This window comes from Carlito syrichta, unplaced genomic scaffold, assembly GCF_000164805.1.
Source record: "Carlito syrichta isolate Samal-C Ts95f unplaced genomic scaffold, Tarsius_syrichta-2.0.1 Scaffold305452, whole genome shotgun sequence".
Classification (NCBI taxonomy): domain Eukaryota; kingdom Metazoa; phylum Chordata; class Mammalia; order Primates; family Tarsiidae; genus Carlito; species Carlito syrichta.
In genome coordinates this window covers 239,169-252,575 of record NW_007249548.1, presented here as the reverse complement: position 1 = coordinate 252,575, position 13,407 = coordinate 239,169, and the positions used below count along the sequence as shown (strand labels likewise).

At 39.5% G+C, this 13,407-nt stretch overlaps 1 protein-coding gene across 2 annotated transcripts in view; it reads left to right on the top strand.

The window, feature by feature from the left end:
- CCNB1IP1 (cyclin B1 interacting protein 1) overlaps positions 1 to 13,407 on the top strand; it is a 21,684-nt gene that overhangs the window by 3,833 nt on the left and 4,444 nt on the right. Inside the window, exons 1-5 of one of the 2 annotated variants that reach the window (XM_008061693.2) lie at positions 646 to 769; positions 3,223 to 3,300; positions 4,352 to 4,473; positions 4,749 to 4,790; positions 12,660 to 12,991. In XM_008061693.2, coding sequence (XP_008059884.1) covers positions 4,443 to 4,473; positions 4,749 to 4,790; positions 12,660 to 12,991 — 405 coding nt within the window. In that variant the 5' untranslated portion in view covers positions 646 to 769; positions 3,223 to 3,300; positions 4,352 to 4,442. Of the gene's footprint in view, positions 1 to 645; positions 770 to 3,222; positions 3,301 to 4,351; positions 4,474 to 4,748; positions 4,791 to 12,659; positions 12,992 to 13,407 lie in introns of those variants that run through there. The other variant, XM_021714240.1, reaches the window with a different exon arrangement.

The window sequence follows — 13,407 nt, the reverse complement described above, 5'->3', positions numbered from 1 at the left end:
AAAAAAAAAATCAGCTGGGCGTGGTAGCGCATGCCTGTAATTCCGGCTACTCGGAAGGCTGAGGCGGAAGGATCGCCGGAGCCCAGCAGGTCGAGGCTGCGGTGGCCGCGAGCAGCCACTGCACTCCAGTCTGGGCAACAGAGTGAGACTCCAACTCAAAAAAAAAAAAAAAAAGCAACTTAACTGAGTAGGGATGGTTTTATTACCTCTTTCACCCTGGTTTCAAGTTACTCCTTTTTGCTGTTTTGACCCAAAACCCTTTGGCACTGTATTTTCATTTTTACTTGTTCCACTAGCCATGGGACTCAGGTGTGGGTGAAATGGTGTGATGAACTTGGAATGAGTTTCATGATTATTGTGAGTTTCTGACCTCACCTTTTTTATTTCATATATGCTCTGAGTGGATTCCTCCTGCAGTTAGTGGTTCAAATAATTAGTATTCCTAGCCAAAACAGTTGATAATGAGTGGGAAATAAAATTAGGGGTCTGTTCTGATATCAGTGCCTTAAACAACTATCTAAAGGAAAACTATGCCAAGTTAACAGTTTAGCACTTCCTTTGTACAAAGTTTTATATTGTTTTCCTTTTGTTGCAGGTTGAAAATGAAGTCCACTGAAGAGGGAGAGCCTGGGTTTTCAGCACCCTGTGTGCCAGCCCATGAGTGGTCCTGTGAAAGCCTCTATAATTTCTGTAGACTTCCTGAAGATCCAGTGGGCTTAGGTTTGGACATTCTCAATAGGAAGGGTTAAAGGCTGTTGGGACCATAAGGGTAGGTATTTGAATTTTGACCAAGATAAACTACCTTAAATTCTCTTTACTTCAAACATATGTGTGTCTTTTCTATCTAAATAGATTAAATGGTAGGCACTGAGTAAATTGGAATGGAAGTGAGTCAAATAGAATGATAATGCAATCTTAAAACCAAGTATCTGCTGACTTAGTGTTATCAATTTGTACTTTGTAGCAGGCCTTCATGATGCAACATATAAATTGTACCTTCTACACATATAAAATGTACCTTTTGTCTTTACACCAGTACTTATTGCCCATAGTCAACAAATGCATGGCTCATTGATTGTTTATGGAGTGTTTACAAAATACTTAGTAAATATAAGGTGTCCTTTGCATGATAGAATGATGCTTGCTGAAGCATAACTACACTCACTCATTGGGAAAGGTATCACATTTAACCTCAGGATTTATGTGCTAGGCTTTCTGCTGTCTGTTGAGGATACAAAGGTCAGGTCCCTTGTAATCCAGGTTTTGTTTGTGGATAGATAGAGAAGTTGTCCCTTTTAGCCTATAATTTCTCTCCTGTAAGTACTTGGATCAAGGATTTTTGAAGTAACCATTGTAAAAACTGTAAACTTCTTGCTTCTTGTCTATATTCCTTTAGTTAATCTTGCATGCTGCTGATCTGAAACATTTTACATAGAGCACTGTTCAAATATAGGGCAAGGAAGGAGTAAAATAACACTTGGATCGTACTCTCAAGTATTTAAAGCACCTCAGTCTCTTTCTGAACTACTGAGCCGGTATGTCATTCTCGTCCGGTATGTCATTCTCGTTACGTTCTAAACCCTATTCCATCGCTGTAGCTTTGCTTATTTCCTGTAGGAAGTGAAGGGAAAAGAGTATGGAGTTTTGATGGAACTGGATTTGAAACCTAGTCCTTACTAATTAGGTGACCTTAGGAAATTTATGTAAATTCTGAGCCTGTTTTCTTTGTAAATATGGGATTGTGAAATTTGAATAAAACAATTTCTATAGTGCTTGACAGATAGTATTCTAAAGAATGATTTTAGTTAAGTAGTTATTTATTAGATATGCAGCTTTGAGTTCCACTCAAGACCCACCACTTTTTTTTCTTCAGAAGGCTTCCTTTATCAATGCTGCTTTTTTTTTTTTTTTTTTTTGTCAGAGTCTCACTGTCACCCAGGCTGGAGTGCAGTGGTGCAATCATGACTCACCGTAGCCTCAACTTCCTGAGTAGCTGGGACTACAGGTGTGTGTCACCATGCCTGGCTAATGAAAAAAAAATTTTTTTTGCAGAGACAGGGTTTCGCTAAATGTTGCCCAGGCTAGTCTCAAACTCCAGAACTCCAACAATCCTTCTGTCTCAGTCTCCCAAAGTGCTGGGATTACCACTGTAACCGGCTTACTTTTTGTTTTTGATTGGGAGTCTCATTGTGTTGCCCAGGCTGGAGTGCAGTGGCACACTCATAGCCACCGTAGCCTCAACCTGCTGGGCTCAGGTGATCCTTCCACCTCAGCCTTCTAAGTAACTGGTACTACAGGCATGCACCATCTCACCTGGCTAATTTTTCTTGATTTATTGTAGAGCTGAGGTCTTGCCAAGTTGCCCAAGCTGGTCTCAAACTCGTGGGCTCAGGCAATCCTCTCACCTTGGCCTCCCAAAGTGCTGGGATTATAGGTGGGATTATATGCCTGGCCTACTTCTTTTCTTAAGCTCATTTGTTTTCTGCCACTTATTTGGCGGTACGCTAATTTTTGAGTCTTGTCTTTGTGGCTAGATTGTAACTGAGGTTATGTGTGGATTTATAGGTCTCCAAATTGCTACATGAAAAGAAACATGATAAAAGTATAATTGTAATATTTTTAGCTAATAAATTTAAAATTATTACATGCAGTAAAGACATTTTTCTAGCTAGAAATTAGGTGAATAATAAAGAATAGTGTGAAGGTTGCCTGCACCGATGAATTGCATATCCAGTCTATTTCACTTGAAGGTTTAGATTATACTCAGACTCTAGAAGAGCAAAATAAGGCTTCTTATATTGCCATCTTGTGGCAGAATTGGGTTCAATTGATGCTAATTCAATTTTACTATATCAAGGGAAGATTTTCTTCAGATTATTGTGCTAAGATTAAGGAAATATTAAATACATCCAGCATTGGCTCAAATGAAATTGAAATATTAAATACATCCAGCATTGGCTCAAATGAAATTGAAATTGAAATGGCATGATCATAGCTCACTGCAGCCTCAAATTCCTGATCTTGACCTATTTGATGCTGAGCTTGGGTATTTGATGACATTCTCTAAATAGATGGGTCAATAATTTATATTGATGGAGAGTCAAATAAAGGATGAAGTTGCTCTAAATTTTCTTGTGACTTGGTGTGCAGCATGCTGGTATGAGTTGTAATGTAATAATAACCTTTGTACATTTGTTTACTGTATTTATTTTTTTTTCCCAGAGATAATGCTAGGTAGTTGGTAGATCCTGCAGTTCAACTTGACTCCTAGATAGAAGCTGGATTCATCTGATACCAGAGGTAAATATAAGAGAAAAATCTTCATTTTTATCCCATTTGGATTTTGTAATCACCTAGCAAGATTTAGGGCTCAGTGTTATCAGTGGCTGGAATTTGGTAGTTGAAAAAACCCTAGTTCCAACCTTAAGAGTGTTTTCCTATTTAGGGACAAGGAGCCAGTGGTGATTTGCCCTTCACCAGTCATTTACAGTTTGCCATGATGAAATGCATGTTAAGTCCGTGTTTCAGCTGATCAGCCTGATTAAACACATGCTCTGAGCAGACTAAAGCTAGGGGCAAACACCTAGAATCGAATTAATGCTTGCTGGAATTCTTACTGGGATTTAACCTCTAATCCCAGGCAATACTTAAATCTTTGAATTATGAATTTGAGACCACACTTTGTTGTGCATTGATCTTTTGTGATAGCCCTATATCACACACAAAAAAATTACGTTTGTGAGATAGATCTAGGGTCAGGAATCCTTAATCTAAAAATACAAACACTACAGAAAAGCACTGGTGATTGGTATTCTATCATCAGTTTAGCTTGGCAGTTTTAAACTAAGCACTGTTTTATCAGTTTGTATATAGAGAGATTACAGGAATCTCAGTTGGTTAAATCAATTTTGTGAAGTAATTTAACACTACACAGTCCCTTAAAAGTTATGATATAGGTTTGTTTATTGATATGAAATAGTATTCATGACATTAAAAACAGGTTGTGGAGCAATACGTTTCTGCTGACATATTTTCATATGCATACGTTCGCTTGAGAAATCATCTGAAAAGACAGATCTACTCAAGTACTAGGGATTGTCTCTAGAATTGGGTTCTATGAGTGATCCAGTTATTTTGTGCGCCTTTATTTTCTAGCTTTGCTATATTCATGTTTTGTATAATTTTAAAAGTTATTTCAAGCAACTTAGATAGGACAGACATATTCTTTGCCTGTGACTGCATTTTTCAGCTGGGAATGAGATAGAGGTAAGGGTGATTTCCAGGAAATACAAATACTTTACAGTAATAACAGTACGTGAAATAATCTTTTAGCTTTTGCTGTCTTTTGCAGAAGTAAAATTTCAAGATTCCAAAACCAGATTTGAGTCAAACTGTTGGCAGTCTGGACCTCTTCATGGCTGTGAATCTCGGATATACAATCGATGATGATGATGACTGCAGTTTTCTTTTATGGTGAGGCTTATGTTTACATTGGGAAGTGTTGACATACATATGAATATCTGGGAATTCAGCTTTGCAACTTCATGGCCAGCTGCTAAGGCGTTATAAATTACCTTTTTAAAAAAGTCAGTTAAAGATGTTGAGAGGCAGCACAATACGGTAGTTATACATGGGTTCTGGTGTCATACTGGGTTCAAAGCCCTGCACTATCACTTATCAGTTAGGTCACCTTGGCAAGTGTAACATCTCATGTCTTAGTTTCTTTGTATCTTCTTTTGTTTGCTCAGGTAATCCTCTCACCTCGACCTCCCAAAGTCCTGGGATTATAGGTGAGTCACTGTGCCTGGACGTTTCTTTGTATCTTAAAAAGTGATAAAAGTACCCGACTCAAAGAATGGTTACTTTTGAAGATGAAATTAGTTAATGTGCGAGGCTTAGGCCATAGTAAAGCATATGGTAAATGCTTTATAGGTGTTAGCTTTTTATCATCGGAGTCCATGTATATGTTTTCCTACCTGGCCGTTTCTGACATCCGTATAACAGGTTGTCAGAAATTGTTTGGTTTTTTTTTGCTTACATGTCTTTCTGCCAATTGGCCTACCTCACATTACTTTCATGCTTGGCACCCAAAGATTGATTAAATTAAGCATAGTATCATGATGGGGCTGTAGTATATAATCGTAATGTTGTCATTAGTTGATTAATCTTGCTTTTGGCACTAATGTACTTGTTATCTTGTTCCTAATTTTGTCTAGCTAAATCAGTTGATCTTAATGGTCTCTTCTAGTTCTTATTAGATGTAATGATTCTTATTTTTTGAGTCTCTTGATGTCTTTATTTTTTATAAGTGTTTCTTTTTTTTTGAGTTGGAGTCTCACTCTGTCGCCCAGACTGGAGTGCAGTGGCCGCTCCCAGCCACCGCAGCCTCGACCTGCTGGGCTCCGGCGATCCTCCCGCCTCAGCCTTCCGAGTAGCCGGAATTACAGGCGTGTGCTACCACTTTCAGCTAATTTTTTGATTTATTATAGAGATGAGGTCTCGCCAAGTTGGCTAGGCGGGTCTCGAACCTGCGGTCTCAGGCAATCCACTCACCTCAGCCTCCCAAAGCGTGGGATTACAGGCTGAGCCACCGAGCCCGGCTATAAGTATTTTATTTTTTTTTTGTTTGAGTCGGAGTCTCACTCTGTCACCCAGATGGAGTGCAGTGGCCGCTCCTGGCCACTGCAGCCTCGACCTGCTGGGCTCTGGTGATTCTTCTGCCTCAACCTTCCAAGTAACTGGAACTACAGGCCTACTACCATGCCCGACTAAGTTTTGATTTATTGTAGAGATAAGGTCTGAGCCTGGCTTATAAGTGTTTCTTAAAATAATGTGGTTAGAGATGAAACTTTGATGGCTGTTCCTCTCACTGCTTGGAGCCTTAGGCAGTGGGATTTTAATCCATCATATATCAAAGATGGCTTGTCTTCACTCAGGGCACTGTGAGGATAGGCTGGCTGTCCGTTAGTGCCTTCTGATTTTTGCGGAGTCAAACAATTACAAAGCAAATGATGATTCTAGATTGAGAAAATGTACGTGTAATCAAAAAAGAAGGGACAGAATTTCTTTCCTTTTTTTTTTGAGTTAGAGTCTCACTCTGTCACTCAGGTTGGAGTGCAGTGGCTGCTCCCGGCCACCGCAGCCTCGACCTGCTGGGCTCCCGTGATCCTTCTGCCTCAGCCTTCCAAGTAGCCAGAACTACAGGTGCACGCTACCACATCCGGGTAATTTTTGATTTATTGTGGAGATCAGGTCTCTCTAAGTTACCCAGGCTGGTCTCGAACCCGCAGGCTCAGGCAATCCACATGCCTCTGCCTCCCATAGTGCTGGGATTACAGGCTGAGCCACTGAGCCCTGCCTAATTTTTTGATTTATTGTAGAGATGAGATCTCACCAAGTTGCCCAGGCTGGTATTGAACCCGTGGGCTCAGGCAATCCTCTCACCTTGGCTTCCCAAGGATTGTAGGCATGAGCCACTGCGCCCGGCCAGCAGCCATTTTAATGGTCTTTCAGCAAGACATTTACATGGAATATCAGATTTAAACCGTGAGGCTGATGTAAAATGTATATATAGATACATAAAACTAGATGCATACCCACGAGTCTTGTTAAACCTATAAATAACAGATTATGCTGCTTGATCTTTTAAGAAGTAGTGAAGAATGACTGCCAAAAAAACAACCTATTTATATGTGAGGGCTAAATGTATAGAAGCTTATTGGTATTTCTTTAAGTTTTAATAGGAAATCTTTTATTATGAACATTTTATTTATAGTCTTAATTGGATGTTTATCACTGACTTAAAGTGCAGTTACCATTCAGGTATGGTCAACAAGAATTAATGGTTTATATTTAATGTTAAAATGATAGTATTTTTTTTTTTTTGAGTTGCAGTCTCACTCTGTTGCCCTGACTGGAGTGCAGTGGCAGCTCCTGGCTACTGCAACCTCCACCTGCTGGACTCCAGCGATCCTTCCACCTCAGCCTTCCAAGTAGCTGGAATTACAGGCTCACGCTACCATGCCTGGCTAATTTTTTTTTTGATTTATTGTAGAGATGAGGTCTCGCCAAGTTGCCCAGGCGAGTCTCAAACCTGTGGGCTCAGGCAATCCACTCACCTCAGCCTCCCAAAGCGTGGGATTACAGGTTGAGCCACTGAGCCCGGCTAAAATGATAGTATTTTTAACATGCAAGGGGTATAAAATAAAAATCAAAATATTGGAAGTCTGGTGTACCTCATTGTTTTTGTAATCAGATTTAATACTTGAGTTTATACTATAATCTGACAAATGCTTGTGCAACTGTAATAACTTCTGTTGGCCAGAATATGAAGCCTATTTTTTAGGTTAAGTTTCTTCTATTAAAGCAAATACAGGTATCAAATGGGTTTTAGATGATGCTAACAGTCTAAAATTCAAGGTAATAGGGAAAATTACTATCTCTGAAATGATTAGAGAAATGTGGTATATAGATACTCATAAGCTGATAGGTATTTAGAATACCTGTACAAAATTGGAATCAATTTTCATGGTAAAGATGCCATTTTTGAAAGGTGAACATGGAACTAAATGGTGTGTTGTGTAAACACAAATTGTACTATTAATAGTATAGAAATCAAATGGCCTTGAAATTGCTTCATGAATGATACACAATTCACAAATATTTAGTAATTTGTATCAAAACTGTAAGCAACTGAGTTTTAAACCATTTTAAAAAACAGCAGGTAATATGTTAAGTCCACAAGTTGTCAGACTTTTCTGTTAATTCTCAATATTTGGTTATAAAAACAAAGGTATCAAAATAAAGAGTGAGGAAGCTACTTTTGTTTGTTCAGGTATAGTATAACTGACATGTAAAACCCAGTGCTTTTTCTCCTTCATTATATCTCTAGATGATTTTCTATATCGATTCTCATGAAATCTTTTCATATCTATAATTTGTGATTCTGAGTAGTTTGCCTTTGTGGTTGAGTGTTTTGTATAGTCAATATAACTATTAAATCTTATTCTAAAAGCAAATGTAATAACAGCATTTCTAATATTTTGATGTGTATTGTATACTTTGGATGTTAAATTTAGCCTGGGACCATAACTAGACAACCACTTATATCAAAGACTGAGACTGACTGGGCATGGTGACTCGTGCATGTAATCCCAGCACTTTGGGAGGCCAAGGCAGGAGGACTGCTTGAGCCCAGAAGTTTGAAACCTACCTGGGCAAGATAGTGAGAACTTATCTCTATAAAACACACAAAAATTAGTTGAGCATGTTGGCACGTGCCTGTACTCCCAGCTACTCAGGAGGCTGAAGCAGAAGGATCACTTGAAGGCAACCCCCTTGGGTCCCCTCCCACTGTGGGAGCTTCTCTGTCCTCTCAGTAAATCCTCCTTTAAAAAAAAAAAGAAGAAGAGGGATCACTTGAGCCCAGGTGGTTGACGCTGCTGTAAACCAGGATTGCATCATTGTACTTCAGTCTGGACGCAAGAGTGAGACCCTATCTCAAAAAAAAAAAAAAAAGACTGAGGTTGTTGGAGTGCCTGCTTTCTTTAATGTTGTGGTCACTCTTAATAACTCTCACAACTCTTTTTTTTTTTTTTTTTTTTTTTTGAGTTGGAGTCTTACTGTGTCGCCCAGGCTGGAGTACAGTGGCATTCTTACTCACAGCCACTGAAACTTTGACCTTCTGGGGTCAGGCGATCCTTCCGCCTCAACCTTTCAAGTAGCTGGAATTACAGGCATGCGCCACCATGTCCAGCTAATTTTTTAATTTGTTGTAGAGATGAGGCCTTGTCAAGTTGCTAGGCTGGTCTCAAACACGTGGGCTCAAGTAATCCTCTCACCTTGGCCTCCCAACGTTCTGGGATTATAGGCATGAGCCAACCATACCTGGCTTGTCTCACAACTCTTATTGTTATCCAGGCCCCTTCTTAAATGTCTGTGTATGAAAATCAACTTTAAAATTATTGAAAAGTGGCTGGGCACAGTGGCTCATGCCTATAATCCCAGCACTTTGAGATGCCGAGGTGAGAGGAGTGCCTGAGCCCATGTGTTTGAGACCAGCCTAGGCAACTTGACAAGACTTCATCTCTACAATAAATAAAAAAATTAGCTGGACATGGTGGCGCATGCCTGTAGTTCCAGTTACTTGAAAGGCTGAGGTGGAAGGTTTGCCTGAGCCCAGCAGGTCGAGGCTGCAGTGGCCATGAGTGTGACAGAGTGAGATTCCAACTAAAAAAAAGTAAAAATTATTGAAAAGTACAGATTATGATACTGGAATAGACAAAAGCGCAAGAAGGAGTAGTTGATTAATTTGCATACATTCAGTCATATTTGCATGCCACATAATTCAATGGTTCCAAGTAAATCAAGAAAATTCAAAGGATATGAACAGGTAGTTTACAGAGGAGGATCTCCAAGGATCCTTTCATATGAAAAGTTGCTCAACCTCATTATAATCAAATAACTGTACATTAAAACAATATTGAGATAACTTTTCACTGTCATCAGTTAGATAAAAATGAAGCAAAATAACGACAGCTGCATGTTGTTGAGTCAGTAGCATTGGGCTATCATATACTTGCTGTTGACAGTGAAATTTGTTATTTGGAGAGTGGTTTGGCAACATCTTGTTTATTTAAAGATGTTTATATCCTAACCCAGTTTCCATATTCTAGTAGAATTTTCAGCATGTGTACTCAAGGAGACATGCACAGAATGTTCATTGTACATATTGTTTTTAACTGCAAAAACCTAGAATGGATAAATATATACTTGCGGTATATGACCATTAAAATGAATTAATGCAAAGCATATATTAACTTGGATGCATCTCCAGGAAGTGATCATATTGCAGTACTAAGATAACTTGGCTAGGATCACAAAGTTACATACTAGTCTCAAATTGGAGTATTTTGTTTTTGGACTTAATGAGATTGTATCTTTTTTTGGGGGGGTACTTTAATATTTTTACATTTGGTATAGTTAACACCAGGAAATGCACAAAAAACTCAAACAGCCAACAACATGTTAGGGAGATGTTTACACATGAACAGTTTTCCTTGAATTCAGTTTAAATTAGAATTAAGTAATAACTCTAAACCCGAAAGAAGATATTTAAGGAAATGTACACAAAGTCCAAGATGACCCTTTCTTTTTTGAGTAGGAGTCTCACTCCGTTGCTCAGGCTACAGTGCAGTGGCACACTCATGGCCACCGCAGCCTCAACCTGCTGGGCTCAGGCGATCCTTCCACATCAGCCTTCCAAGTAACTGGAACCACAGGTGCGCCACCACACCTGGTTAATTTTTAATTTATTGTAGAGACGAGGTCTTGCCAAATTGCCCAGGCTGGTTTCGAACCTGTGAGCTCAGGCCATCCTCTCGCCTCCACTTCCCAAAGCGCTGGGATTTCAGGCTTGAGCCACCAAGCGTGGCTAAAGATGACCCTTTCTAATAACTGAATCAGTTGACAAAACTAGCAGGAAGTTGCTTAATTAGGGCAGGTTTTTTGTTTGATGGAAAACGGTTAGTATTATGGATTCACAGCTCAGGGAATTGCAGGATTTGGTGTCCTCTGAGTGGCTGATTGTGTTACAGATAATACAGGCATTTTCTTCGTAGAGTCACATCATCTGAAAAGGTGGCTACGAAAGACGTCATTAAGACTTATGTCCTGAGGGCCCTTCTAGCTCTTCCCTAGCTTAATGTTTAATCCAAATGCTAACAGACCCATATAGACAAGCAGAAAAATACAGTTACTGTAAGTAAGCACAGAAGAGCAGAGCAAAGTGACAAGTAACAGCATTAAACAGTGCAAACATTTAAACACTCCCCACAGCTCAGGAGAGCATACAGGTAGATAATCTGTGACGCCCGATACTGCCACTTCAATGAATGTTTACAAGGCAGACTCAAGGAAAATTCGTTTCTTTAAATGTGTAGATATGTAAAAGCTGGAAAGATGTCTATTCCAAGATGGATACAAAATAAAATGGTAGACTCTACCACAATATGGAAGTGATAGCTGCCCAATAACAGATATCACACAGTTTCTGGAAATTTCTCCTCATATTTTGGAAGCCCGTGCCAAGTTGTCCTGGGACAAACACCTGTGTGTACCCAGAAGTTCAAGCTGGTCCTTCTCAACTCCACACCGGCCTTACTCTTGTTGAAGGAGACTTAAAAGATACACCATGATAAGTAGGATGTTACTTTCGTGCTACTATTGCGAAGCGGGAAACAAGCTACTCCAGATCTTGCTGGCTTCACAGCCTTGCAAAGCCCGAGACGCCGCTCCTGCCAGATTCCTGCCCCACGGCCCAGCAGGTCCCAGGATCCTGAGGGCCCCATCACCACGCCTCCTACCCGGCAGCCCCTGGGGCTGCCCCGCGCATGCGCCCTGACGCATTCAGACGTCTGCGCGGGCACGTCTTGTGCTGTTGAAGCGACTGCGTTTTCCCGCGGTTTTTGTGAGCCCCAGATTAGGTATTCTATTTGTGTTCTTGGAATTGTTTTTCTTTGTTGAGTACACAAAGCAAGGTGAAAATTCCAGAGTGATTTCCGTGGGTCTGTTTCTCTAAAACGTGCCCTTCACCCCGTACAGCCCATTAAATTGGCTCCCGCACCTCGCGGAAAATGGGATGAATGCGCCTCTTGTTCCACCTGAGGAGGGGGCTCAGCTTCAAACCTTCCTGGCTCTTCTGCTTCCCTTGTGCCCATTATCTGCAGGAGTCAGAGAGGCCTCTCACCTCTGACTGCTGGGTAAAATACTTGTGGAAACTCAGCGGGGACCTTTGGGGTAAAAGTGTGGGATCATCCTAGTCCGCCCCTATGACCACAGCAACGTTCTTGGAATTTGTCAATTGATAAATATGAACATATTCCCTTGGTGTATAATTGATGTGTTGTTATTTATGCAATATATGACGTGGTATGTCCAGAGTATTGCTGCATTTTTACAAACATCTTAGTAGAAGCATAGCATTGACTAGTATAGTGTTTACGTTAATAGATAAACGGTAACCAATGATAAAAATCTGCATAAAAGCAGCTTTTATGCAGATTTTCAGGCTTTATAATGGTCATTTTCTTGGTTGAACTAGGTGAGTTTCTCTTTAGCACTAGGAACGCTGCTGCTCTGTTCATCATGGCAACACAGGTAAAGAATCTCAGAAATCCACATATATGAAAAACCTAAATATATAGCTTAAAATACTTTATACAAAGTATAAAGGGATGGCTGAAATAAGTGGCTGGACTTTTATGTTTGCCAAGTGTGAGATATGGCATTGAAGTGTCCTAGCGAAGTGTAAATAGATAATGCGTTTGGAATTTTGGTTAGGTATTGAGGAATGGCAAAAAGCACTGATTTAATTTTTACTTGTTTGTATTTTGTGTATGTTCCTGAACCTTTTTTTCATGTACACTATTTTTGACCTTAGTGAGATTTGTAGCTACCTATGTCTAACTTTTTCATTGAATTTTTTTTTTGAGAAAAGAAAGGCAAAAGAAGGAGCACAGTTAATATTATGATAAACACAAAAACACAAAATGTACGTTTTTTTATCAGAATAAAGCATGCATAGTTTATTTTTTATATGTTCCTTATTTCATTTTCATTGCAATTAGACTTACTTGACCTTTTTATTTACCCCTAATTAGGACTTTTCAGCATCTGGAGACTTCACTATCCTATCATGTCTTTGTGTGAAGATATGCTGCTTTGTAATTATCGAAAGTGTCGCATCAAACTCTCTGGTTATGCATGGGTCACTGCCTGCTCTCACATCTTCTGTGATCAGCATGGCAGTGGTGAGTTTAGTCGTTCACCAGCTATCTGCCCTGCCTGCAACAGTACCCTGTCTGGAAAGCTAGATATTGTCCGCACAGAACTCAGTCCATCAGAGGAATATAAAGCTATGGTATTGGCAGGACTGCGACCAGAGATTGTGTTGGACATTAGCTCCCGAGCGTTGGCCTTCTGGACATATCAGGTTAGTACTTTGACTAGTTTCTCTTGAGAGTGTGATTTGAGGCATTTGTGGGATCTCCTAGTGCTTTTCCTTCAGTATTTTATATTTATTTTTTATGAGTATGGAAAACTTTTATGATAAATGGTTTTATTTTCAAAAGAAATAATGTTTATTGTTGAAAATCCAAAAGGAAAAAAATTTTAAAAACACTAACATTTCCATCACTCAGAGATTACTATTTTTAATGTTTTGGTTTGTGCATAAATATATGTTTTATATACTGGGGATGCCACAACATGTATATACGTTTTAAGAGATTACCTATGTATTACTCTTAGTTTGCCATAATCAGAAGAGTTCTAAATGTTAAAGTAAGTGTCCCTGTATAAGCATCTTTTGTGTTTGTCTAACATTTTATAGTATAAATCTTTTTTTTT